Source organism: Canis lupus, chromosome 25 (genome assembly GCF_011100685.1).
Source record: "Canis lupus familiaris isolate Mischka breed German Shepherd chromosome 25, alternate assembly UU_Cfam_GSD_1.0, whole genome shotgun sequence".
In the NCBI taxonomy this organism is placed as follows: Eukaryota; Metazoa; Chordata; class Mammalia; order Carnivora; family Canidae; genus Canis; species Canis lupus.
The window spans coordinates 35,479,969-35,506,812 of record NC_049246.1 but is presented as its reverse complement, the minus strand read 5'-3'; the positions used below and the strand labels follow the sequence as shown (position 1 = coordinate 35,506,812).

General features: G+C 46.2%; 1 protein-coding gene and 1 long non-coding RNA gene across 6 annotated transcripts; one reads left to right on the top strand and one right to left on the bottom strand.

Annotated features, from left to right (window-relative positions):
• Positions 1-2,041: 2,041 nt before the first annotated feature.
• On the bottom strand, positions 2,042-12,948 carry DOK2 (docking protein 2). Of its 5 annotated transcripts, XM_038573906.1 has the most exons (8): positions 12,848-12,948; positions 8,322-8,440; positions 6,943-7,113; positions 6,340-6,787; positions 5,078-5,359; positions 4,758-4,845; positions 3,716-3,900; positions 2,042-3,200 (listed from the first exon to the last, which is right to left on the bottom strand). In XM_038573906.1, exons 4-8 carry the CDS (start codon positions 6,400-6,402, stop codon positions 2,580-2,582), a joined length of 1,239 nt encoding a protein of 412 aa, XP_038429834.1. In that variant the 5' UTR covers positions 6,403-6,787; positions 6,943-7,113; positions 8,322-8,440; positions 12,848-12,948; the 3' UTR covers positions 2,042-2,579. The 5 variants fall into 5 exon arrangements, with proteins under 5 accessions (XP_038429834.1, XP_038429836.1, XP_038429835.1 ...); XM_038573908.1 differs by having other exon boundaries at positions 6,234-7,113; XM_038573907.1 differs by having other exon boundaries at positions 3,716-3,897; positions 6,340-7,113.
• LOC119865951 lies at positions 4,384-11,798 on the top strand. Its single transcript, XR_005378696.1, has 4 exons — positions 4,384-5,380; positions 5,817-5,891; positions 8,760-8,826; positions 11,213-11,798. It is a non-coding gene; the product is annotated as an uncharacterized LOC119865951 (long non-coding RNA).
• Positions 12,949-26,844: the final 13,896 nt, after the last annotated feature.

Sequence of the window (26,844 nt, the reverse complement as noted above, 5' to 3'; positions counted from 1 at the left end):
GGTCATTGTGCTTTACCAGCTGCCTCAAGGACTTTCATTACCCCTCCCAACTTCCCCAAATGCTCCACTTCCCCTGCCCTCCAGCCCTTACACCACCTTTCCCTAAGGCCCCTATCTACCACTTCCCTTTAGAGCAAAGCCAGCATCAGAACAGAAGTCCGAAGTCCCTGGATCTCCACGGAGAGAAAGCAGGGAGGATGGGGGCAGTTTTCAGCTTAGGGTCCCACACCGCTAGGAAGCGGGGTCCGCAGGCCTCCAAGTGGGGCTTAAGCATCTGAAGGGGCAAGGTCTGATGTGCCCATTCCTCAGGTGATCCTCCGTTCCTTTAGCAAACAAGAAAGTTCCTTCCTTCACCACCGAGCCCCCACACACCTGGCAGCAGCTAAGCCCCCAGTGGCCTTTTCCATGGGCTAACACTGCCCTCTGCTGGGATGAACTGGCACATCCACCTCAAGTGCCACTAGAGGAAATTAGAAATGTGGCATCCTCGCTTAGGAGCCCCGCAACTCCTGCCCCTGGCCTGCGGAAGGGAATGACGGAAGCCCTTAGAGGCCTCGGCCTCCCTGCCTCCAGTGTATTCTGGGATTGGAGGGTGGCAACAGGAACAGCCCGTTGGCAGACAAAAGACGCAGGGCTGCTGGAAGCCCACCTGCTGCTCCACCTCTAGCCTGCTCACCCATTGCCTCAACTTCTCTTAGCAAGGGGGCAAAGGCCGGGTTTGAGATCAAACTTTGATCACAACACACCTGAGAGGCTCTATCTTATTTCCCTCCTGAGCTCTGGAGCCCCTTTCCAGCTGTTTTTAGGACTCTTCTAGCTGGATACAAGAAACCCATCTTAACCTCTACACACCAGAAACCAAGCTCACCTTCTTCCCAAAACCTGAATCTTTCCAGAAACCCTATTTCTCTGTGTTCCATACCCAATATAACTCCAAGATATGCAGGCCCCACCTTGACATCTTTTTAATCCAGTCTTTTCTGGATTTCTCCTTCCATCCCAGCCTCAAACCATCCCACCCCCAGTCCCATTTTTCCCCAGGGCTGGTGGGATTATTGCCCACAACACACAGCTCTTCTAAGAGTCTCTCTGCTCAAAAGCCTCATCTCTTTCCCTTCGAATCCCTCCTTCCACAATATGGTTGGAGCCTGCCTTCCCAACTAGATGGCTGCATGTTTGCCCCACTCTGAACGTGGAACTCTTTCCAGAGCACATACATACCTCCACTCACGCTCATTTTTCTGCCCACGATGCTCTCTTCACATGTTCCTTCAATCCTCATCAAATTCCTTCCCACCCTTAGAGATCCACCTTCCAGATGAAGGTCTTTCTTCATATGTCCCCCGGCAAGCAGTTGTCTCCTCTGACCCCCAAGACTCTGATTTACCTCTTGTGGTACCTGCACCCACCTCGTGGAACAGGCACCTGTGCCCTTGTCTCAGCCCCCTCTGAGTTGTCAGCATCTTGAAGCCAGGGTAGTCAAGAGCCTGGCAGTGCTCCATGACACCGGCTGAATTGGCTGATAGCAGAAGTGTGTAGACATCACGTGGCATGATATTGACACCAACTGAATGCAGGTTTTAATGAGAGGGGAGGGTACAGGGCAGAGGGACATGGGGTACTGAGGACAGATGGGGAATTACAAAGCAGGAAGGGATCTTAGAGCCTACACAGTGGACAAAGAAGGCAAGTCTTAGGAAGGCAATGGATCGATCCAAGGCCACACAGGTCTAGACCCACTTCTAGTCCATAAGAGGCTCAGGAAGTGCCAACTCTTTCCCGTCTTCCAGTACAGTTCTTCACACACACACCCTGCTTCCCCACTATTTTCCTGGGATTGACCCCAAGCTAGCAAAAGGTTAGAAAAGCTTAAATGTCTTTCCCAAGGTGCCCTGACTTTCAGAGACCTCCCACTCTGTGGACAAATGCTTGGGACCCAGCCTAGGCCCAGAGAAGATCTTGCTGCTGGGACAGGAGGTATCCATGGTGGCCAATTGAAGCATTCATCCCCATCCCCACCCCACAGCACTGATGCCACACATAAATATTCCAGAAATGTTTAATGCCACAGAGAAATCCAAAACCTCCAGAAAGTTACAGTCATCCTCCTGGGTGCCTGGAGCCAGGGTTGTCCCCAGGAGGCAGGAGGCGTGCATAAGCCAAGGAACCAGGGCAATCTGCTGACATTCTTCTGTCCTCTGCCCTAAATGCCAAGGTTCCTTTAGGCTGGGGAAAGAAGAGGAAGTAGAAAGGGGTAGGAGGAGGGTGTGTCTCTTTTAGGCACTCTTCCTGTGTTAGGATGATGACTCATACGGCAGGCCCTGGGAGGGACAAGTCCTCAGACCAGACTACGGCAGGCCAAGCCCAGGGTTCCGGAAGGAACAGAGGGAAGTTCCTGGAATGCAGCAGCCAGGAGGAATAACCAGCAGAAACTAGAAGGGAGGCCTGGTGCCTCCATCACGCTCCTTGCTCCTTCTCATAGGCCTCTGACCCCACCCCAGTGGGGACAGGCAGGCTTCAGCCCCCACAGGCTTCAGCACCCACATCTGATAAGATCCATACCTCCTCCACTTTAGGCATCACTTTGGGCCTTTCTTAAGTATGACATTGTCATATTCAGTTCCCTGCGGCCAGCCAGAGGCAGAGAAGTCCTGCCCTGCTGAGTAGACGTGCTGGCTGCCGCTGGGGTCCCTGTCAGCTGCGGCCTGTCTCCTCCAGGCCTCACCCTGGGGCTCCTGTGGGCTGTCATACAGGGACAGGGCAGCCAATCCCTCAGGCTCATCGTATATGTGGTCAGGTCGTGGGGGTGGGTGCTCCTCGATGCTGTCATACAGAGGGTCCGCCGGGGGCTGGGGAGGGACCGCCAGGATGCCCCGCAAGCTCTTCCCCAGGTTGCGGGCCACGGCATCAAAGGGCACTGCATATTCTCCCTCTGGGCCCCGTGGCTGGGCGGTGGACACTGGAGTGGAGGGTGACAGAGGTGGCAGTGAGTCGTGGGGCCGGGAGTAGGGGCTTTCTGGCCGGGGCAGCACCGGAGGGGCTGTGGCCGGCTGGCTTTGGGGCCCGGGAGGGGCACTGTTCTTCTGGGCAGAAATGGCTTCTTCCAGGGCCAAGAAGATCTCGTTGCCTTGCCGGGTTTCGAACTCAAAGTTGCCCTCTCCAGAGACGCAGCGCCGGCCCGCCTCGAAGGAAAAGGTGACCTGGGTGGTTGGGAGAGGGAGATAATTAGCCAGGCCACAGGGTGGGGTCACTTCTGCTGGACCCAGCCCCCAACCGCAAACCTGTCACTTCCGACTTCCCTCCACAGGAACTGCTTCTCCTCCTGGGCTCTTTCCTCAACAAGCAAAGCCCTCACCCTTCCTTCTCCCTCCATCCATCCAAGCACAGAGCTTGGTACCTAGTCAACCTCAGTAATACCAGCCACCATTTACGCCTCTGGCCTGTCCACCTCTTGCTGTTCTCCTGTCCCTCTACCCCCTCCCACCCCCTCAGTATCCCTGATGCCCCCCCTATTCCTGACCCCTCCCCCCCACACCTCCACCCCACACCTTCTCTCTCCTTCCCCTGGCGCTTAGCCTTCTGCTGGCTTTTATCCCTGTCTTTCCTTCCTCATCCCATTCTCTCCTCTTTTGAGGGCCCCTTCGCCCTCTCCCTGACCAGCTCTTCCTCACAGCTCTTCTCTCCTTCAGCCTGCCCTGCAGCGGCCCCTGCTCACCTTGTCCCGCCCAAAGCGCCTCAGGAACCTGTAGGGCCACTCGTAGAGCTGGGTGCCCCGCTCAGGGCCACTCCACAGCTCCAGGGCATTCTCTCCAGCCCGGAGGGTATAGGATCCCCGGAGCCGGCACCTCTCACTGGCTTCTGTGGGTCTCATGGTCACGGCAAACTCCTTGCGGGGGGCTACTGTTAAGGGTGGGGAGGGGGAGAAGGTGGTAAATGGGAAACAGCTGGCCTGCCTCGACTCTGCCCTGCTCTAGATGAGGGTGCCAGAGGCCTCCAGGAAAAGCGTTAGCCATGTGCCCGTGACCCCACAGCCTGGGGCTGAGCTGCCCTAGGACAGGTCACACTCCCCAAACGCCAGATCCCTCCACCCCCTACCCTAGCGGCATCATGCCCTAGCCACATGCACCCTGACATCGTGCCCACATCCTTCCTGCCCCTTGCCAGAGCCACAGCTTCGTCCCCTCCATCTAATCTCCTGTCCCCACCCAGCCACCTCCCAAGTCCTGTCACAGCTGCAGGTGTGGCCGTCCCAGCACCCCTGCTCTCAGCCTACCCACCCGCCGCCGATGCCCTCCAGTGCCCTCTGTGAGGCGGAGCTGGAATGCCACCCCCGTCCACCTGCTCCCCCACACACACCCAGCCCGGCGGGCGAGACATCACAAACCGGGACTGTCTCATCAGCAGAAAGCTCCCTTGCCACAGGACACCTTAAACCCCCAGAAATAAAACCATTCTCAGACAGAGAAGGCCAGAGGGTTCACTAGGCGCTCCTCTGCTGACCCCGACCCCCCACCCCCAGCCTCGCCCTCTCCCCGCAGCGGGGCCCAGGGGACAGGGCCTGAACCACGGCTGAAGGCCTGACACTCGACACTCGGGGCAGGCCAGGCTCCCCCAGCTCGGCCTCCCGGAAGCGATGCAGAGAGGCTGATAAGGGGGCTGGCCAGGGCTGGGGGCAACCACAGGGCAGGAAGAGTCAGCCGCGGCTGAGGCCCACAGCCCCTCCCGGCACGGCCCCCCGAGAGGAGGCAGCCCCTCACCTGCGGTCGTGCTGCTGTACAGTTCATTTTCCTCCATGCGGGGCCGGCTGCCCTTCCCCGCTGGCCCCGGCAGCTCCTTCCTCTGGCCCTGAGGAAGAGGCCAGGGTCTCAAGACCGCCTCCGATGCCAAGCCCACGGCCAGCCCAGGCCTCCCTCCCGCGCACTCAGCCTGCTGTCTCTGCATTCTGCACTGGGGCTCCCCCCGCCCCCAGCAACTGCCCCCAGCACCCTGACCTCGGCTCTTATCACACCCGTCTGCAAGCACAGACTGCCCCCCAATGCCATGCCCCCTCCTCCCCGCCCCCCCGGGGGGCGCTCACGGAGAAGGCCAAGAGGCAGATGGCCTGGACCCAGTCGCTGCGCTCCGCAGCAGGGGCCGCCAGCAGGTACGGACGCTCCTTGGTCTCCAGGAAGAAGGCGCTGGTGTCCCGGGGGCTGCTGGCCTCCCCGCCGGCCTCGGTCACGCGTAGGCAGTCACTGAGGCGGATCACCTTCCTGGCGGCCTCTCCCCGCCGCGGCTTCTCCGAGGCCTCCTGGAGCTCCAGCCGGGCCAAGGCGCAGTCTGACTCTCCATACAGCGTAGCCCCGAAACGGCGCCATTTCTGAATCCAGATGCGTGGCAGGTGGGTGCCCAGAGGGAGCCACCCAGAAATGGACAGGCGGTGACCGAAGGGGGAAGAGGAGGAACCACGGGGGAGGCCGCGGGGTGGCACTCGGACGAGGAGAGTGGCAAAGGTCACAGGAGAGCCAAGGCAGTCAGAGAGAATAACAGGGACCTTAGCGACTAGAAAGCACCCACAACCAAGGAAGAGGCAGGGACAGCAGGTAGAGTGCAGAAGGCAGGAGGGCACAATAGTGAGCCCCCCAGAGGCAGAATGCAAGGCAGGCCCAGCCCAGGTCCACGTCGAGGGGCAAAAAGCCTGTGAGTCCCTGAAGCCCAGAGGAGGATTGAGAGGGTGGTACCAGGGCCACCCTCGCTCTGCGCGAGGTCCTACAGGAAGCCCCAGGCCAGGAACTTCAGCCCACCCTCTTGAACCTTCCTACTTCATCCCTTGGCAGGTTGGGTCATGAGAGAGACAGAGAAGCCCTGGCGTGGCTCAGCTGAGGGAAAGAGGACTTCCTCAATCAAGGAAGGTAAAGGAAGCTGGCCACAGAGACCCTAGCTCCAGCTTACCACCGGCCAAACTCACCCCACTGGAGCAAGAAAGGGACACGGGAACCTCTACTGCAATCCCAAATTATCTCCCCCGCTGCTCTTTCCCTTCCCTTCCCAAGCACCCCCTTGAGAAGTTACCAGAGAGCCAAAGAGGCAAGAAATGAAGTCACAGAACCTCCTTTACACCCTTCCCACTGGCCCAACAGCCGTCTGCAAAGCACACACTTTGGGGCCTGGTTGGGGAAGCGAGCGGCTGCTAAGGAAAGACCCCTCCGAAGATTGGGCCCTGGGTGGAACGTGGTGGGGGGCACAGTGCTCACCTTCCCATGAGGGTTTTGAAACATTCAGGGGCTCCTCCTCCTCCCCAGGAATTTCTAGCAGCCCCCCCAGGCCTTCCGCCCAGTTCCAGCACAGCCTCGCCCTTACCTTTCCAAAAGTCTGCTGCTGTAGAAGGTACAGGAAGCCCTGTTTCACTGCCACTTCTTCCATCCTCCCACCATGCCGGCACCCCAGCCCTACAGCTCTCTCCTACTCCTGCCCTCTTTCTCTCCTCCCTGCCGTGTTCCCCCTTCTCTCAAGTGCATTTCCTCTCAGCCTAGACTTTTCGCACTGTTCTGCTCTTGTCTGCTCGATGACGACAAACCGATAGGCCCTGTGGTTTCTTGCTCTGTGTGGTTTGTGTGTGTGTGTGTGTGTGTGTGTGTGTGTGTGTGTTTGACGAATGAATTTCATGCACAAGCTTCCTGCATTTTCATTGAGTAAGATAATTTCCGAAAAGCCAATTTTCAGTTTTTCACCTAACAACAGCGCAGGTGCAGAAGCTGGCCAAGGAAGGGCTGACCGAGGAACGAGGAATGAACGAGGAAGGGCTGACCTATAGCAACAAGGAGACCCAGGACGAAATTTAACAGTAAAACCAATAGCAAAATATCCTCACACTCCAGCTGCATGCTCAGCATGACACAGGAAGGGAACTTAAAAATCAACCGGCCTAAGTCCCAAATGTAAAAATGAACGGACTGGGGGCACCTGGGTGGCTCCATCAGTGAAGGGTCCCACTCTTGATTTCAGCTCAAGTCATGATCTCAAGGTCTTGAGATGGAGCCCTGTGATCAGTCATCTGGCCGCACACTCAGCGGGAGTCTGCTTGGGACTCTCTCCCTCTTCCATTGCCTATCTTCCTTCTGGCATCCTCTCTCTCTAAAATAAATAAACAAGTCTTTAAAAATAAATAAATAAATAAAAATGGTAGACTGAGGCTCCAGAAGACCAGAGGGACATGTTGAAGGCCACTCAAACCAGAACCTAGGTCTCTCAGCTCAGTAAGAGCTAAGCCACACACAAACACACACACACACACACAGCATAAATGACACATCAGACAGAAGCTCATCACTTTCACACACAGCTGCAACCCTGTTTCACTCTGAAGGGAGCACTCCCTGCTCCAGACAACTGCACACACACAACAATCAATTCTTTGGAATTCTAGAAACATCCCCACACTGAAACATGCTATTTCTTGGAGCACATCCAGAGAGTTGAAGTTCACCAGAAGGTGAACCAGAAGGTTCTTCCAGTCTTTGTGAGCATTATAAAGGCACTAGAGTTTCACCTGGACATTATCTTTTTAGGTTGCAATAGCACTCTTTTATACTAAAAAAAAAAAAATTTAAAGACTTCATAGTTGCCAAAACAAAAGTATTCCTTAGTTACTAGAGCTTCCAGGCTCACAACCTTACCAGCCATACTACCTATCCCTGGAAGAAGGGAATGCAAGTATGAACCCACCTATTTGTGACTGTTCTGAGGTCACAGGGCTGGTAGGGACAGGAGGAAGAACCAGGGTTCCTGATTTTTAATTCAATGGTCTTTTTAATGCTGGCCCCTAAATGCAATCCAGACTCCTAGATGCAAGAAGATACATTGCTTTGGGGAAAATTGAAGGTCCCCAGAGAATAGTGAACTTAGAGACAGATGGTTTAGAGAACAATCTGATGGAGGCATGGTGTAGAAATGTTGGGGAACCAGAGAATTAGACAAGCACTCTTGGGGTAACCCCATAATGGGTGCTTATATAATCGGGCCATTTCCTCTACCACGGGGGTTTGTTTGCCTTGGGAAGGAGAGCAGAGCAGTGCACTGCTCAGGCCATCTGCTGTATATGCCGTGTGCTTTACCAAAACAGCTTTAAAAGATGAATGTTATGAGCTCTGGGAGGAGAGGGCTGAGTCATGTAGAGCTCACAGCACTCAGCCCTGCTGCCTGCATTTGAACAGGTTGATCCAGAGATCAAGGGAAAACCAAGGATGCTGGTGTGAGAAAAGCTCTTTAGGAAGTGGTCAGGAGTATGGACATGGGGCAAGGTCTACTCTGTCTCTCTAGTCTCTAAGGAGAGGCAATGTTACCTGGGAGCCATTTGGTCTTTTAGCCATCAGCATCTTCTTATGGAGTGAGAAGAAGAGAGCTTTTAGAGTCATCCTGGAGGTTGCCAGAGCAGTGCCTTTCCAACACTAATGTGTAGATCCTGTAAAAAGTGCAGATTCTGTTACGGCAGATCTGGAGTGAGACCAGAGATGCTGAAAGGAGGAAAACAGAAGCCCCTACGACTCTGATCGCCTTTCCCTAAGGCAAATCGGACACATTCCACTCAGAACCACAGGGGGGCACCCAAGCTTACTAGATTACTTTATAGCTATTTACACCTGAATGCCTGGGCCCGACAACCAACCACATGCCACCCCTTGCCTCTGGAAAGGAAAACTCTTTGGCTGTTGTCTGCAGATGGAACAGCATGAATGTATTATAAGTGACACACATTAAAAGCCTCCCACTTTCCTTGGCAGGACTTGTGGGATCCCTGCAGTGGAAGTTCTAACTCCAGTACCTTCTGTCTGGCCACAGGCGAACCCTGTGAGTAGAGAGACCCAGGAGACATAGCTCCAAGACAGAGCAGAAGGGCAGAAAATTAGAGGCGCTTTAGGTTACCCAAGCACCAATGATGGGAAGAGAAAGCATTCTAAAGGAAAGAGTCCCAGTGATTTATACTGAGGCACAAGTGGGTTCTGGAGTGCTCTTTGGTTTCTCTTTGCTTTTATTGGAAAGGAAAGGACACACCACGCCTCATCTGTGCTTCAATATAAGCCAGGGGATCCTTTCATTTACACTGGTTTCTCTCAACAGGAGTTAGGAACCATGCAGGTCAGAGAACACAGCTCTAAGAGTTCTGCAACTTTTTGTTATTATTCTCACCACTGATTAGCAACTAAATCCTTAACACAAAAGGATTTATGAGCTTGTCTTTGGGGGCAAAAAAGAAAGGAGCAGAGACTGTGTCTGATTCCTTGGGCAGGCTTAGACATTAGGTGACCGCCCTAAGTGACGGACAGGTGGGACAGTTACCCCAGTGCTAGGGCTGGGCACACAACAGGAAAGAAGATATACAATGGGCATGTAGCTTGCGTGGGCCTGGGGAGGATGGAGAACTTAGGAAAGAGATACATGACCTGGGGTCATAAAAGATCCTCCTCTGCTTCCCCTCAACCCAGTGGTTCCGACTGTAGAGGAGGGAGCACAACACCAGTCTAAGTTTTCTTCTTAGTCTCACCCTTTCTCCAATAAGTATTTTCACTTCTCCCAGTACTAGGAAGGGGAGACCCCATGCTGGAAACTCTCTGAGAAGAAAGGCTTATAATACAATATAATAATTATGTTACTTCACATTGACACAACACTTCAAATGTTTTATGTTCTCATATGAACCCACACACACCATAGAATGAGACAGAGACATAAATAAGTTAATTAACTCAGAAATTATTTATCAAGGGATGCCTGGGTGGCTCAGCAGTTGAGCCCGGGATCGAGTCCCACATCGGCTCCCTTCGAGGAGCCGGCTTCTCATTCTGCCTCTCTCTCTCTCTCTCTCTGTCTCTCATGAATAAATAAGTAAAATCTTTTTTAAAAAATATTTATTGAGCACCTACTCTGTACAGGCGTACGAGGTACAAGGCATAAACAAGACAGAAGGTGGTTCCTTTCTAATTGGAGACCCTGACAATGAAACGAGTATGCAAGTAAATAGCTCTGGACAGTGAACAATGCTATAAGTATGACAGGGATGGGGTCAGAGGACAACTCTCATAGAATGGTGAGAAAAGCCACTGAGGAGATAACAACAGCACTAAGAAGTCAATGACAGCAGGGAACTAGCTACTTAACGATCTGGAAAACCATGCCAGGCAGAAGCAACACCAAATGCAAAGACCCTGAGAAAGAATCACTAATGTGATGTGTAAATGTGAGGAGCTGCAAGAAAGCCAGAACGAACAGAGCATTGTTAGCAAGAGATAAGGTAAGATTACATGGCTTCTCGGGCCACACCAAAGATTGGGAATGTATTTTAAATGCAACAGAAGGCCACTTAAGGATTTTTATGCAAGGGTGTAATGATCTAATTTATGATTTTAAAATAATGTTCTGCAGCTGTATGGAAAACAGATTATCACAGGGCAAGGCAGGAAGCAGGGAAACTACTTAGGAATCTATTACCAGACCTCAAGAAAAATGTGATGTAGCTTGGACCAGGGTGTTAGCAGTAGAAATGAAGAGAAGCGGCCGGATTTGGGTATGTATTAAATTTAAATTAAATGGGACTTGCAAGTGGATTGGATGTGAAGGACTGTTGAGATGCTAGGAATCAAGGTAATGCCTGGGTTTTTAGCTGAGCAACTAGGTAAAGAGTGGTACCATTTACTGATGAAGAGAGGATAGAGTACCAAGGGCGAGGAGCTGGATTGGTTGGGGAGTAAATGGGGGCCTAGACCACAGACAGCTGTTACTCCCACCCAATCAGGCAACTAAGGAATTGGAAGACTGCCACTGCAATTGTGACTCCAAGAATATACCACTGCAGCTGCAATGCCAAGGTCGGGAAGCCCCTGACTCACCATCCCCACTCAATACAATCAGGGAGCTTATGATTGGACACTAGGAAAACAAAACACAGCACAACACAACACAACATCCCAGGGGTTAGGCTTGCCAGAAGCAACAGTCAAAAGCTTCTGCCTCACTTCTGCCTCCAAAAATCTTCCCTCAGTGAATCTAATTGGCAGAGGCGATCTTGCATTGGGAACCCTAGCTGCAAGGAAGTCTGGGTAATGTAGTTTTTAGGCGTCCTACCTCTGCAAATCAGAACGATTGCACTAGGAGGACCCAGGTTGAAATGAATGCTGAGCACCAGGCCTCTCTGTCCACAACAGGAAGTGATTCACTACCACCTTCATTTCCATTGCAGGTGGTAGCCCACAGTCGGTATAAACTTCAAACGACCAACAGTCTCAGAATCCAGAGAAGATTTAATCTGGGGGCCTTGACTGGAAGCAAGAGTGAAATCCAATGGAACACAGAAACCAGCATTATCTAACACTGATAATTCCTAGCGGAAAAGATTGGAATCGGCCTCAGCGGGAAAGAGACTGACCTGATCTGACCCAGGAGGTTGGCCCTCCCAGTCAGACTGAGCCCAGGGGTCCTAAACACCCTTTATCTCACCCTACCGCCACCGCCACCACCTCTTCCCAGCATCTGACCCCTCTCAGGAGGCAGCCTAGAGGGCTGGTTAAGATAACAATCTACTTGCGAACATTGCAACTGTGCCTTCTGCGTGTTTCCATTGTCACCACTATTTGGCGGCAATTAGCATGAACGTTTCTGGAGGAGAAAAAGGACAGAGGTGAAAAGAGGGGAGATCACTATCCGGGTTGCTGGTAAAACGCAGGATCCGAGGGCAATGGCCCTGATCCCCTGGAGCAGAAAACTAGAAAGACAAACATAAATTCGGTCGACGTCGAATTGGAAATTCATTGGAAAGTAAATAATAATGCAGACATCCGAAGTGTGGGGTGGGGGTGGGGGGGCACACGGGCGGAGGGCGCAGCGAAGACCGTCGGGGTGTGATGGGACAGCATCTGCACGGTTGGGGTGCGGAGGGGGGCATCCGGGGGCAGGTCGGAAGGACACTCGGGAAGAGAGGCGTCCCCCAGGTGCTGGATCCGGGCGGGGACAGGTCCCGGCCCCTCTCCCGGAGCCGCCGCCAAGCCGGCCCGCGGCAGGTAGCCCCAAGTCCCGCTCCAGCGCCCGCCGCAGCCGGCGCGGCCCCTTTAAAAACCATGTAAACAAAGCTTTGTTCCCCCGGCTCCCCTCCCTCGCGCTCCCCCGGCCCGCTCCCTCTTCCCACCCCCCGCGTCTCCGGGCCGCTGACGTTGCCCGCGCCTTTACGCCGTCCCAGCGGCGCTGCGCATTCTCCAACCGCGGCCGCGGCCGCCGGGGCCTGCGCAGCCGAGCAGCGCTACGCCGCGAGCGTAGCGCGACGAGCCCCCAGCGCGCAGGCGCAGCGGCGACGGCGGCGGCGGCGGCAGCGGCCCCGGCCGAGGTGCGCGCTGGGGGGGAGGGGGGGCCGGAGAGGAGCATGAATGGAGCAAAATGGCGGATCATGTGCAGGTGAGAGGAGCCGCGGGGGGGAGGCGGCGGCCGCGGAGAGTGGGGGAGTGGGGGGCGCCCGCGGCCCAGAGGGCTCGAGCCGGCTCGGGGCTCGCCAGGCCCGCGCCGCCACCGCTCGGGGCTCCGGAGCCGCCGCCCGTCCCGGAGCCCCCGGGCCTTTCCCGCCTCCCGGGCCGGGGGGCCTCCTCCATCCCCTCCCACCGGGTCCCACGCCTCTCGCGCGGGCCGGAGCTGCGGGAATCCGTGCCCCGGCGCGCACCGCTTACACGGCTTATCGGGCACTGTCCCCCCGCTGGAAGGAGGCCTTCCGCGAGTCCTCCTACCCCCCGAGACGGGGGGGGGGAGGGAGACCCCCTCGCCGGCTCTGCCCCGAGGGGCCTGCCCCGTGACCCTCGCCAGCTCCCGGCGAATACCAGGAGGGAAAGCTCACCCTGGGGAACCTCGCTCTCCCGAGTAGTTCCCGCCGCCGGCCTCTTCACGGCCCCGAATACGGGAGACGACCCCCGCCCCCACCTGGCCGCCTCCCCCCACCCCCTCCGCGGATGCGCCCTTCACTCCCACACTCCCGATCGCACAGCCCTCGGGGCCGAGCTCCCCAGTCCTCCAAAATGGGTGCTCGGGCCTGGGCCCGCCCTCCCTCCTGTCCCCCTATCCACAGTGAAGGAGTTGAGTGCCCACACCTCCTCTGAAACGCGGGGTGGAGGGGGGTGTGTCTGGAATGAGCGATTCGGTGTTGGGTGCACACGTTGCCGTGGAGGGTCTCCACGAGGGGCTCCCTGGGGCTCAGGACCTGCCCTAGCCGTGCCTTGGGCCCAAGCCACTTTTCTTCAAAGACATGGCACAGGCCCTAGGAAGGGACAGCCCGCACCAAACCTGGTCGTAGCTCAAGGACTGCCAGGTTATTTTCTTGCAAACTCCGTAAAGTTGTTTTCTTCTCTGTGCTCTAGACGTGATTGAGATAGATAGATAGATAGATAGATAGATAGATAGATAGATAGATAGATAGATAGATATGTTTTTTTTTAATGACAGTTATTGATACAAACGTGTTGTCAGAATTCTTCAGATTTTTTTTCTAGGTAACTGCACAGATTTTGTGTTGTGGGAAGTGCAGAGAGGATGAGAAGCGTCACCTTATTTTGCACGCTGTACAGTACCATTTCTCTCAAGAACAAGAAGCTAGAGTGGCTATCAGTTGTTTAATTGGGAGAGGAGGCACTAGTTTTCAGGCCCAGGGATCAGTGGAGTAGATCTTTGGAGAATGAGGGGTAAGTTATCAGGACAGAATTATTAAAAAAAAAAAAAAAAATGTAACCGAAGATAGAAGACCACAAAATTTGTGTTTTAAGTTTTTGTTTTTCTTTAAGATTTCGTTTATTTATTCATGAGACATGCAGAGACATAGGCAGAGGGAGAAGCAGGACCCCCAGGAACACCACTGGAGCCAAAGGCAGACAGATGCTCAACCGACTGAGCCACCCCAAGTGCCCCGAGATTTGTGTTTTAAAGCCAGTATCATGGCCTGATTCAGAAATAGCAGTAAAACGATACAAGGTAATAATAGTATAGTGTAGCACCTTGAGTTTTATACCAGCCATTTCTAAGAAACACGAAGGATCTTATGATTTAAAAAAAAAAAAAAAAAAAATTCTCCCATCCTAGAAGAGTAGGTAGGTAAGACCTATTTCTCTTTTTAGAGGCAAATCAAAGCACAAAATGATTTATGTGAGATGAAGCTGAGTGGACCAAAGGCATTTTGACTCTGGATCTGGTGTTATCTGTTGGGGGGAAAAAAATAGTGTCCATGAGCATTCTGAAACGTGATTCAAAGGGTTAGCCTTCCCGAATGATGCTTTGGAAAGCAAAGAAAGTCAGTTTACTTTTATGTATATACACCTGTTCTGTCTCCTGTAAGGAGTAACTCTAAATGCTTTCTCTTCCACATCTTGAGCCCAAAAGGAACTCTCACAAGAGGAAAGTGAAGCTGCATCAAAGCAATCTTCATAGCATTTTTTGCTCAAAGCATGGTCTACCGTATGTTTAATAAGGTGATATTTTCCTCCCACCTACCCAAGAATAATAATCTACCAAAGTTAAAAATTTATTAACTTTTTAAGACAAAGGAATAAGCCAGCCAGTGTTTTATTTCACCTTTAAGAACTGCGTAGTGTGTTGTTTGAATTGGTCTTTATTGCAAGAAAATTAGCTTGTGAGGGAATTTTTTTCTCTTTAGCTAGAATGGGGCATGTTGCTTTTCTTTGTTAGGTCAATAAATTAGTGGTTAGTATTGGAAACTCACAGATTTTACCCTGGTATTTCATTGTAGCAGAAAAACCTTCCCAAGATGATGCTCTCTCCCCAATATGGGATGAGTAAATAGAAGGACGAAAGACCCATCTGAAGTACTTTGAGGGGTGGTACTTTTCTCATAACATTACTGGAACATGAAGTTTAAAAAGGAGTCTGTCACAGATTCAAAACAGTGATTATTTGAAAGTTTCATATGTACTACTAAATAGTTGAGTCATTTTGTGTCTAGTACTTTTCTGAACCACCAGGGTGAGCAGTTTTGTTATTGATTTTTTTTTGTTGTTGTGCGCTTTTTTTTTTTTTTAAACTGACACTAAGCGAGTGTCATGTGATTCTCAGGCTGAAGTCCTGAGCATCTTTTCTGATACGTGTTTTATGGATGACTTAAGTGTTACAAGACATTAGTAATGGGAAAATTATAATTGATCTGTCTTTCAGCTCTATTGTTGTCATAGTCAAGCCTCTTTAGAAGAGTGACTGTAAGCATCTCAACAGTGATGGGTCTCTTGTTCTTAGATGACCTTATCTAACACCCACCAGGCAGGCAGTGATTACAGAGCAGCATGAACTTAAAAAAAAAAAATCAGATTCATTTGTATTTATCTTCAGTTGCTCCCCTTCTATTTATTATTTATTTATTTATTTATTATTATTTTTTTAATCTAAAGTTAGATGAAGTTAGGATTCAGTATCTTCAGTTACTGGCTAGTTACTGCAAAGAGAAGACAATTCTTAGTGTACAGTGGTAATGAAAAATATTAAGAAGAATCAGGCATTAGCTTAAATAGTGCTAGCTGGTGTTCAGGATCTTGAAGGAAAAGGAGAGCGCATATTATATATAATATATACATTACTTAATTTTTAAGTATATTAAATGTATAGTAATTATAATATAAATGAAAGATGGTCCTGGGTGTTTTGTTTTGTTTTTTCTTAAGATTTTATTTATTTATTCATGAGAGACACACAGAGAGGCACAGGCACAGGCAGAGGGAGAAGCAGGCTCCATGCAGGGAGGCTGATGTGGGACTCGATCCGGGATCCCCGGGATCACGCCCTGAGCCAAAGGCAGACGCCCAACTGCTGAGCCACCCAGGCGTCCCATCCCGGTCCTGGGGCTTTGTTAGATTTATTATGTTGTTATGCTGGGCGTTACACAGAATCCTTTAAGTATAATTTATTGGGCTCTGCATTATGACTAATAACAGAAGATACTGTTTTCATATAGCCTTATTTTATTTTAAATTTAAGGTGTGGTAATTAAATACTGACCACTGATGTAACTTTAGGGAGTCACATAGAAGAATCTTTACAACTGGCAGGTTAAAATTGAAGAGTGCAAAAGTTTAGCCTGATTATGGCAAAATTGATAGTTGTTTCAGCTTTTAAAAATATGTAAGGAAATGATTGGAGCTGTGGGTAGTCCATTTTGAGAAGGGAGTTCTGTACAGCTTTTGAAAATTTTAAATGGAAAAAAACTTGGTAACTTTTGCAGCTTTTTTTCGATGATATCATAATGCTTAATGTATATGAGGCCCTTTGCTGTTCTGTGCTCTGTAGAGAATTCAGAGCTGAGAAAGACACAGGAGCCAGACTGCTGAAATGTCAAATTCTGCTGCTCTCTTTGGGCAGGCTTCAAAAGTACACATACAGGAACTAATATATTGATTTCATAACATACTACATTTGTGTTGGATGATACTGAAAAAGCTATATTCCCTTAATTCACCCCATCTCCTTCCTCTGGATTTATATAAGTGATATGTCCACATTTTAGAAGAACAGATATTTACTTGATAACTGGCTTTAGTATATTTCATCTTGTGAGAAAAGCCTTCAGAAAAATTGAGGTATGGATGTGATATCATTCAAACACTTACGCAGTAAAACATAAAACATTGTATTGTAGTAGAATTTCTAATTTAGATGAAGGTAGGAAAAAGAAGCATTGAGAAGATCCCTGTTCTGCATCTTATAGAGAAACTAAATTCCATTTGATGCAGAAATTGGTATTCATAACCACCAGCTATATTTTCTTTTTTCTTGGTTGGGTTTTTGTTTTTGTTTTTTTAAAGATTTTATTTATTTGAGAGAGAGAGAGAAAGAGTGATGGGGAGGCGCAGAAGGGAAGGGAGAAGCAGACTCCCCAATGAACAGGGAGCCAGACTTGGGGCTAGATCCCAGGACCCTGAGATTAGAGCTGGAGCTGAAGGCAGACACTTAACTGACTGAGCCACTCAGGCACGCTTCTTGGTTAGATTTGGAAAGCAGTATTATACCACAGCCTTTCAAGAAGGAAATATTGCCAATTTAAACTAATGTCTCAGTAGGTACAACTACTGAAGCTGCATTGCTCACTTCAACATATATAAGGAAGGTAGTGTTTAGACGTTGCATCATCTTTTTTTTTTTTTAAACACCAAAATGTATTATCCCACAGATTTTCTCAGAGTCAGGAATCAAGAAGTGGCTTACCTAGACCCTTCTAGTACAGGGTCTTTCATTTGCAGTCAGGCTGTCAACCAGGGCTACAGTCAGTATCAGGGCTCGAGTGAGGATGGTGAGCGTGCCCCACTTAGTTCCTTGCAGGCTGCTGGACTGAGGGGCCACTGGGCCTCATTGGTGGTTTCACAGGGGCCTTTCTCTCTCTCTCAAATAAATAAAAGTACTTTTTTTTAAGTACTTGTTTTTTACATTATGTCATGATGTGTGCTTTGTATAAATGACCAGTCTTGGTTACTGTTTTGTTTTGTTTTTAACCTCTTAGTGAAATACACCTTCAGAGAGGTAAAAAAAAAAAAAAAAAAAAAAAAATCATGTGTTCAGCTTGATGAGTTTTCACATAGCTAACACTTCTGTAGCCAGCATCCAAAACCATAATATAATCAGTGCCTCAAAAATCCCTCTGATGCCCCCCTCAGTAACTACCCATACATCCTTCCTCTTAAGGGTAACTGCTATCCTGTCATTTGATTTTTTTTTTTCTGTCATTTGATTTTTAAATATACTTTTAGAAGTCAAGCTGAGTAAGGCCTATCTATAAGAACTTGACCTTCAAAGCCAGGGAAAACAGTATAGAACAGTAATTCTTCAGCTTTTGGGGGGAGTTGGGAGTTTTTTGCATTTTTTTGTGTGTGTGCATTTTTAGAATGTGATGGAATCTGTGTGCTCTCCAGGGAGGAAAAGCATACCTCCACAAAAATCTGCCTCCAGTTTCAGGCCATTCATGAACCTTAGAACTAATATGTAAAGATAACATTTCTTTTTTTTTTTTTTTAAGATTTTATTTATTTATTCATGAGAGACACAGAGAGGGAGAGAGAGGCAGAGACACAGGCAGAGGGAGAAGCAGGCTCCATACAGGGAGCCTGATGTGGGACTTGATCCCGGGACTCCAGGATCACACCCTGAGCTAAAGGCAGGCGCTTAACCGCTGAGCCACCCAGGCCTCCCGGTAACATTTCTTTTAGATGAAAATGCTCACTGCATTTTTTTGAGAAACTAATTTGTAAGTATTTCTCTTTTGGCCTATGTGATAGGGTAGTTCAGGGTTACAGTATGTGTTCCTGGAGAGTTACATGCAGATTGAATTTTTAAATATTGAATTCTCGAGACTGATTAATAGAGACTATTAAGCATCTGCTGATGTACTGTTCTTAATGCTATATAGACACATGGAAGGAAGTACAAGATGTGATGTCTTATTTTCAGGGGCCTTGAATTTTAATTGGGGAGATAACAAGCCCAGGTTTTTGAGTTGTGAATTTGTAATGAGACCATGGTTTTCTCAACATGTCTCTGAATGATGGGGCTATTACTTCCATTCCTTTTTCCCTCTATTCCAGTGCATCTGAGCTCATGCCTCACATTTATAGTGACTCACTATAGCAGAGAATTCTCAAAGGAATGAGACTTAGGGGAAGCAGGGTCAAAATCATGGGGAAAGGAGGAGAATTGTCAAAAACTGGGTCCTAAAGTATGTCATATTTGCATCCCTGGCCCTTCACCCCTTCGTAAACCTTCATGCGCACTCACACAAAGGCATAGACACTCATGTTCTTACTACCATAAATGGAAAGGATGTCTTTGAGAAAAGGCAGAAATGGAAACTTTATGCTAGCATTTATTGGACTTTCAGCTGCTTGCCACTTTACATGGTCTCATTTAATGCTCACAGCAACTCTATAAGGTAGGTATTATAGAGATTATAGTAATGGAATTTTCCTTGATATAGGCAGATGAAAGGACCTAGTGTCTCTGGAAGACTGGAGAACTGTTGGAAGCTTTAAGTGATGATTGTGATGGTACTTATTGTCAAACTTAACTGGTATGGGATCTTGGTTGGGGTAGGGAAAAGGGAGATGCCAACATTTCTTGAGCATCTGTTAGCCAGCCATCCTGCTAAGTCCTTTTATGCCATTTAATTGGGTAACTCCTCTAGCGTCTTTGAGCCTGGATTAGGTAATCTGTTAAGTCTCTTATACTTCCAACATTCTGGCTGAAATTTCCAGTTGTTATCATTTTCTCCCAAATAAACCACCCTGTTCCTAATTCGTACTTATGGTATGGTGAATTTCCCTAAAATATTTATGCTCATACTAGTATCTCCATTTCATCTCTCTTATTTTTTATTTAGTTTTTTAAAGATTTTATTTATTCATGAGAGACACAGAGGCAGAGACACAGGCAGAGGGAGAAGCAGGCTCCATGCAAAGAGCCTGACGTGGATCTCAATCCCAGGACTCCAGGATCATGACCTGAGCCGAGGGCAGATGCTCAACCACTGAGCCACCCAGGCGTCCCTTCATCTTTCCTAAATATGCTTTCCTCGGGACAGTAAGCAGTGAAAGACATTTATTTTGGGACAAGAAATTGACATTATTAGATATTGATGCTAGTAGACTAAAAATTTATTCTCACTTAAAAGTCCCTGGATATAGGTGCCTGGGTGACTCAGTTGTTTAAGCATCTGACTCTTGATCTCGGGTCTGTGAGTTTAAGCCCCGCACTGAGATCCAATGTGGACCCTACTTTTTAAAAAAAAAAAAAAGTCCCTGAATTTAAACCTCTCTTAGAGAAAGATTAGTCAGATGAAAAACAATTAGAATGCTTTATTATACATACCTCTGAAAACAGATTAATGAAAAATCCTTGTGCTACTTCAGGAAGTTGTGATCATATAGCCGTAGTGGCCTTTTAATGTTTAAGTGTATGAACTTATGTTGGACACAAATACTGATCTCCTTGGTACTCTGTGGTAGGTTATGACACTTGAAGTGTGTAGTCTCCAAATTGAGGTATGCTAGTCATTTGCCCGAAAGCTTGAGTCACTTGTACAGTTAAAAGGATTGTGTTTAAAGCCAGAAAAGGAAAAGCAGGGTTTTTAAAAGTATATTTTTCAATTCTCTTTAGAATTCTTTGCAGTTTTGAAAGTATGTATCATTTCAAAAGGCAAAAGTCATTTCAGGGTTTGGGTTCTTAACCTCATTCACCTCCACTGACTCCTGAATTTTGATGATTTATTTCACTCTTCCAAAAGGACATTATCTAAAGTCAAGTGTGAAATTAATTTAACTATAGGAAGCCATAACATACAGTTTTCTCTGAAAAGAATCTGGGAAGCCAGATACATGTTTCACATATCTGTATTTGGCTGAAAAATTTTGCCCAATCCAATTTTTTTTTTTAATTTTTTTTTTTAATTTATTTATGATAGTCACAGAGAGAGAGAGAGAGGGAGAGAGGCAGAGACACAGGCAGAGGGAGAAGCAGGCCCCATGCACCGGGAGCCCGACGTGGGATTCGATCCCGGGTCTCCAGGATCGCGCGCTGAGCCAAAGGCAGGCGCCAAACCGCTGCGCCACCCAGGGATCCCCCAATCCAAATTTTGCCCATGGTATAGCCACAAATTATTTAGCGTATTGTTTTGTGTTAGTAGATGGTTTTTTTGTTTGTTTGTTTTAATCATCAATTTATCATTGACCCATCTGAGGAATCCCTGTAGGGTCTTGTCAAAAAAGTCTGAGGAATACCCAAGAATTCAAAAGAATAGATAAAACTTTATGGAAAATGAGACCTTGTTTTCTTTATTAATATTTTGAACTGATAAACTTGTTCCATGGTAAGCATGTTTCATCAAGCTTTCAAAAGACCTATAATGAAATGTTTTTAAACCAACTAAACCTGAGTAACAGGGTATACTTATTATCCCAAAGGTGTTACAAGTGAAAACCTATTGTAATGTAAAAGATGGAATTCTGCATTCTAGTCTGACTTAAAATTCCTGTTACAATCTGGGAGATCAGAATGTTGTAAACAGGAAAAACGTTAGGTTCACAGAATTTCTAAAACCTTTCCTCAAAGCTCTTTGATTTGGGTGCCCTCAAGGTACCAGGAACACATTTCTCTTAAGAACTGATAGTATAAGACTTCAAACTAACTTTGCATCTATCCCCTGCTTACTCATCTCCTCAAAATTAAGTAGCATTTATTTTTTTAAATAAATATATCAATTCGTAAAGATTGTTATGTGTAAATCTGATGCCAGTGGAATCAGATTTTCCTTTAAGTTATGTGCACAGTAAATTGCATCCTTTTAAGGTGTACAATTTAACAAACACATACCTGTGACTCCTTCACCATGATCAAAGTACAAAACATTTCCTCCTAACTCTGCCAGACAACTCTGATCTGCTGTTACCATAAATTAGTTTGCATTTCTGGGAATTTTATGCAATAGACTTACTTTGTATTTTTTGGCTTTTTTACTTCTTTTACTGGCATGTGATTTTGAGATTCATTCCGATGATTGGGTAGAATCAGTAGCTGGCCACCTTTTATTGCTGAGCAGTATTCCTTTGTATGAATGTGAATGTATCACATTGTATATATCCATTCACACCTTGGAGGGATATTTGGGTTGTTTCCAGTTTTAAATCACTCTGAATAAAAGGGCTATAAATATTCACATGCTAGTCTTTGTGTAGACTAAAATTTCCATTTTTCTTGAGTACCTAGGAAAAGAATGGCTGGGTCTTCTGGTACATTTAACCATTTATTTATTTGTATTTTTACTTTTTTGAGGGGAGGGAGAGACGGGGAGAGAAGAGAATCAAGCAGGCTCTACACTCAGCATGAAGCCCAACACAAGGCTCAGTATCAAAGACCCTTAACCAACTGAGCCACCCAGAATATATAACTTTTCAAAGAAACTGTCAATTTCCTTAAGTGACTGTACCATTTTACTTTCTCACCTGCAGTGTATAAGAATTCCAAGTGTTAGATATCTTCACCAACCTTTGATATTGCCATTCTAGTGGGCTCTTATTATGATTTTAGCTAGCATTTCCTCTATTACTAAGGAAGTAGAGTATCTCTTCATGTCCTCACTGACTTTTCATGTATTTTAGAGGTTTGCAGACCGGGCTGGTGGTTTGGTCACAGCCTGTTTTTGTATGACCTGATAACTAAGAAAAAAGTCTAAGAGTAATATTTCATGGCACATGATAATTATTTGAAATTCAAATTTCAGTATTCTTGAATAAAAGTTTCATTGGGATATAGCCATACAAGTTCCTTAACAAATTGGCTGTGGCTACTTTTATGCTGTAGTGGCAGAATTGAATAGTTGTGACAGAGACCTTTTGGCTTACTGGCCCACAAAGCCTAAACTACAATCTGGCACTTTACCAAAAAGGTTTGTAGACTTTTGGGTAGGGGGTAGCTTAGTGTGGTTTTAACCCAAGCACAGTATGATAGGAGGAGATCAGGCTATACTTTTTTATTGACCATAGCATTCTGAGATCTCTACTGGCCAAAATGGTAACTGCTAGCCACATGTTGCTATTTAAATTTAATTTAAAAATTTAGTCCTCCATTCACAGTGACCACATTTCCGTTACTTACTAGCCTCATGTGGCTAGTGACTACCATATAGCACAGTGCAGGTAAAATATTTCTTTTATCACAGAAACTTCTGTTGGACAGTGTTACTCTAGAATAAGAAAAACTTGCCAACTAAACCAAAGGGAATGGAAGCAGAAGTAGAACACAGATTATAGAATTACTTTCCTTGATGCATATAAAAGTAAGCTACTCATTCTCCTAGATATGCGAATGCAAATGCCTATTTTAAGGTATTTAAGACTACTTACTGTTTATATCATGAGCCTAGGATATGTTCTATTCTAAGTGAGAAGTCAACACATAAAAGAAATTCAGAACTTTATTGATAGGAAGTAGTGTTTTAAGGACTTTAACAAAAAAACATCCAGAGCACTTGGCAAAAACAAACCTAAAATCCCGTGTATTTTGAAACCGTTTTACAAATAACAGTGAAGAATATTGAGGAAGGTATTAAACCATGAAGTCATTTTATTCAAGGTGCTAAGCCTTGAAATACTAGCAATTCTGGTTTCTTTCAGCTACTCATTTAAAAATATCATTGACCTTAAAAGTTTTCAAAATGATAGCATTAGCTTTGAAAATAATTCAGAGGGTGTCCTGAATGGTGCAGTGGGTTAGGTTTCTTTCTGACTCTTGGTTTCGGCTCAGGTATCAGAATCTGCTTAAAACTCTCCTCTGCCCCTCCCTCCCACATAGGCATTCCCTCTCTAACTTTCAAATAAATAAATAAATCTGTAAAAATAAATATTTTGAGTTAAAATGGGCAAGGTAGCCTATTTTAAGATGGAATTTAAAGGCTTTCCTTCACATCACTGAAAATTTTTGTGTGATTCTGCTCTTGGGGGCAGGCAAACTGATTATGAATAGTAAAATGGAAGTCAGTAAATATATTACTAAATGATCATCCTCTTCTTTGGCAAAAAGAAGAAAATTATGTAATTATTATACTTGATGAATTATCTTGCTGTTAACAGAGATGTTTATGAGTTTTGTGATTGATTGGTCATGTCAATATGATCTATCTTAGAAATGTATGTTTTGCTGAAGTAAAAATCTAAATGCACCAGCTCACACTGAGAAAGTGGCATATGTTCTATTGTTCTTATATTTAGATATAAGGAAATATGTAACAAAGGGTATTTTAGAGGCTTCCAGAAAGATACATTTTTAAACAACTCTTGTCATTTTTGGTTTCAAACATAGTTCTTGTCACATTCTTGAATGACCTGATGTGTCTCATATGTACTCTAAATGTTTCCCCTATTTGCTATTTGACAGAATGTTGTTATTAGAAGAGTATCATCCTCTTGGTGAATTGGTAAGATAGGCGAAATGACAACTAAAATAGGCATATTTGTAAACAGTACTTCAATTTGGCTGATATTTTTTTTATTGTGTGTTGTGTGGATATATAAAGGTGAATAAGGTGCAACATCTGCCCTCAAGGACCATGATAGCTAGAAATGTATGCCAGTAAGGGAAGTAAAATGATATAGATGATATGACACATGTATGCATAGAACATAATGAGATACTCATGTCAGTCTTCCCTTAGAGAGCCAGGAAAGTTTTCTTTCTTTTTTCTTTTCTTTTCTTTCTTTCTTTCTTTCTTTCTTTCTTTCTTTCTTTCTTTCTTTCTTTCTTTCTTTCTTTCTTTCTTTTTTTTAGATTTATTTACTTAGAGAGAGAGAGAGAGAGTGCACAAGTGGGAGGGGAGAGGGAGAGAGAATCTCCAGCAGACTCTGCACAGAGCCTGACACGGGCTCAATCTCACCACCTGATCTGAAACCAAGAGTCCAATGCTTAACCAGCTCTGCCACCCAAGCACCCCGAGCCAGGAAAGTTTTCTTAAAGTGGTGAGTGCTTGAGCCAGATCTGAAAAGACATGAAAAATAAAAACAAAAAGATGTAGTGTTCTCTAGGTCAATAAAAGCATACCAAGCAGAGAGATAATACCATAAGGAAAGCTGTATATGGGCAGCCCCGGTGGCGCAGCGGTTTAGCGCCGCCTGCAGCCTGGGGTGTGATCCTGGAGACCCAGGATCCAGTCCCACATCGGGCTTCCTGCATGGAGCCTGCTTCTCCCTCTGCCTGTGTCTCTGCCTCTCTGCCTCTTTCTCTCTCTCTCTCTCTCTCTCTCTGCCCCTGAATAAATTAAAAAAAAAAAAGGAAAGCTGTATATGTTCATGGAACATTCCAGGAAATTGAAAGCAATTAAGTATGGCTGTTATATAGAAAATAAAGAGGAGGGCAGCCTGGGTGGCTCAGCGGTTTGGCACCACCTTCAGCCCAGGGCGTGATCCTGGGGTCCCAGGATGGAGTCCTGCATCGGGCTCCCTGCATGGAGCCTGCTTCTCCCTCTGCCTGTGTTTCTGCCTCTCTCTCTCTCTCTCTCTCTCTCTCTCTGTCTGTCTCTCATGAATAAATAAATAAAATCTTTAAAAAAAAAAAAAGAAAAGAAAAGAGGAACAAAGTGGGACATGAGACTTTAATGATTGGAAGGAACCAGAACATGAAGAACCTGTTATAACATAATAAGGAATTTGTTCTTTAGATGTGTTGTTAAAGGTTTTTAAGTAGAAGTGATGGAATAATCGCATCACTATATGATGGTATAGAAAACTGATTGGATGTGGACAAAGTAGGAAATAAACTATGCAAAAAGTACCTGGGACTTGAATTAAGGTTATAGCTTTGATGATGGGGAATAGATTGATATCATGGAGGTTACACGTGGTGGGATTTGACAGTCAGGCTTCCACATTTCTGAGTAGGTAAGGGGACAGTGAATGAACAAGATGTTGAAGAAGTAGTAAGGTCAGTTTCAAATATACAGATTTTGAGGTGCTGTTGTACATTTGATACATTTGAATGGAGATATCTAGTAGTGTTTACCTGTTATCAACTTGGGTTAGAACTCACATAATCATAGTAAAAGCCCATTTCAGTTACCTTCAGATGTTGTAAATACATTTAAAATGTTAGCTGTTCACAGTACACATCTATCAATTTTCTTAGTTTACAGCAAACTGCAAAACTTGAGTGAACGGATGTTTTATTCTAGTTTGTATTCTCAAACAGCCTCAAATTCTGTTAGCAGCAGGGGTAAAAATAATTTGACAAACAGCAGTGAAACTGGCACGCGTTTAGTGCAGGAGTTTCAGTAAACCTGATGATGTTACCTACTCTGACCACCAATACCTCTTAAGAGTCTCATGCTCTGAGCTAGCTGAGCATTTTAGCCACCAAAACCTATTAAAGGTTTCTTTATTATTAAGGCATTTAAAACTAAATCCACTTAATCTGCCCTTGGTCCAGTGTGTCTCTCCATCCCGTTTTTAAGTTTTGGACAACAGACGAGTTTTTATCTCCCCATCATAACTAGTGTTTGAGGGGTACCCAGGAAAAACTTCTTTAAGAAAAAAAAAAAAAAACTGTTTCTTTTATTAGAAGATTCGTCTAAATCTTCTGTTTTGCAACTTTCCTGGTCCTCCAAATAATGCTGACTTGATAAGTTCCTGGAAAGCATTTTTCATAGATCATATAGTAGTGTAGACTTGAAAGGCAAATTTATATTTTACAAAACTCTTAAGGGAAAAATTATTTAGAATTCCAGAGAACCAGAAAACCAGTTTAATACTTGTTTTTTACGTTTTTTTGTCGGGTAAATATGAAACTCTGAATTCTTTGCTTCTCTGAATCAAAGTTCAGGGTTCCAAGATTAAGTATTTGTGATTACTTTTATCTTTTTATCTTTTTTCCTTTAATAAGTTGTTTTGAGTTTCTTAAGCTCCGTTTTTGTTGAATCTTCTAAAGGAGTATATACAGTGTTTGGGATTTTCTCTTGGGAAAAAGAGCTGAGAAGCTTCTGAATTTTTAGGCCAATAAAAATCCTGTCCTCTTTACACCTTTATTTCTGAAGTCTTTCATTCTTACTGGCAAACTTTTAAAAGTTTATCATCAAGAGTTAGACCAAAAGTCTCAGTAGATTAGAAGAGATGCTCTCCTATCTCAGAATAGTAAATCTCAGCTAGGCTCAGAAACTTCACGTTGTTCATTCTTGATACCTGTGATATACAAGCATATACAGGTATAAAGAAATAACATAGGAAATGAGAACATTCAAGGAAAGTTGGCTGTGATGTGTACTTAATATACACATTGATTTTCTTTTAGAGAATCAAGAACGTATTTCTATAGGATGAGAAGGTA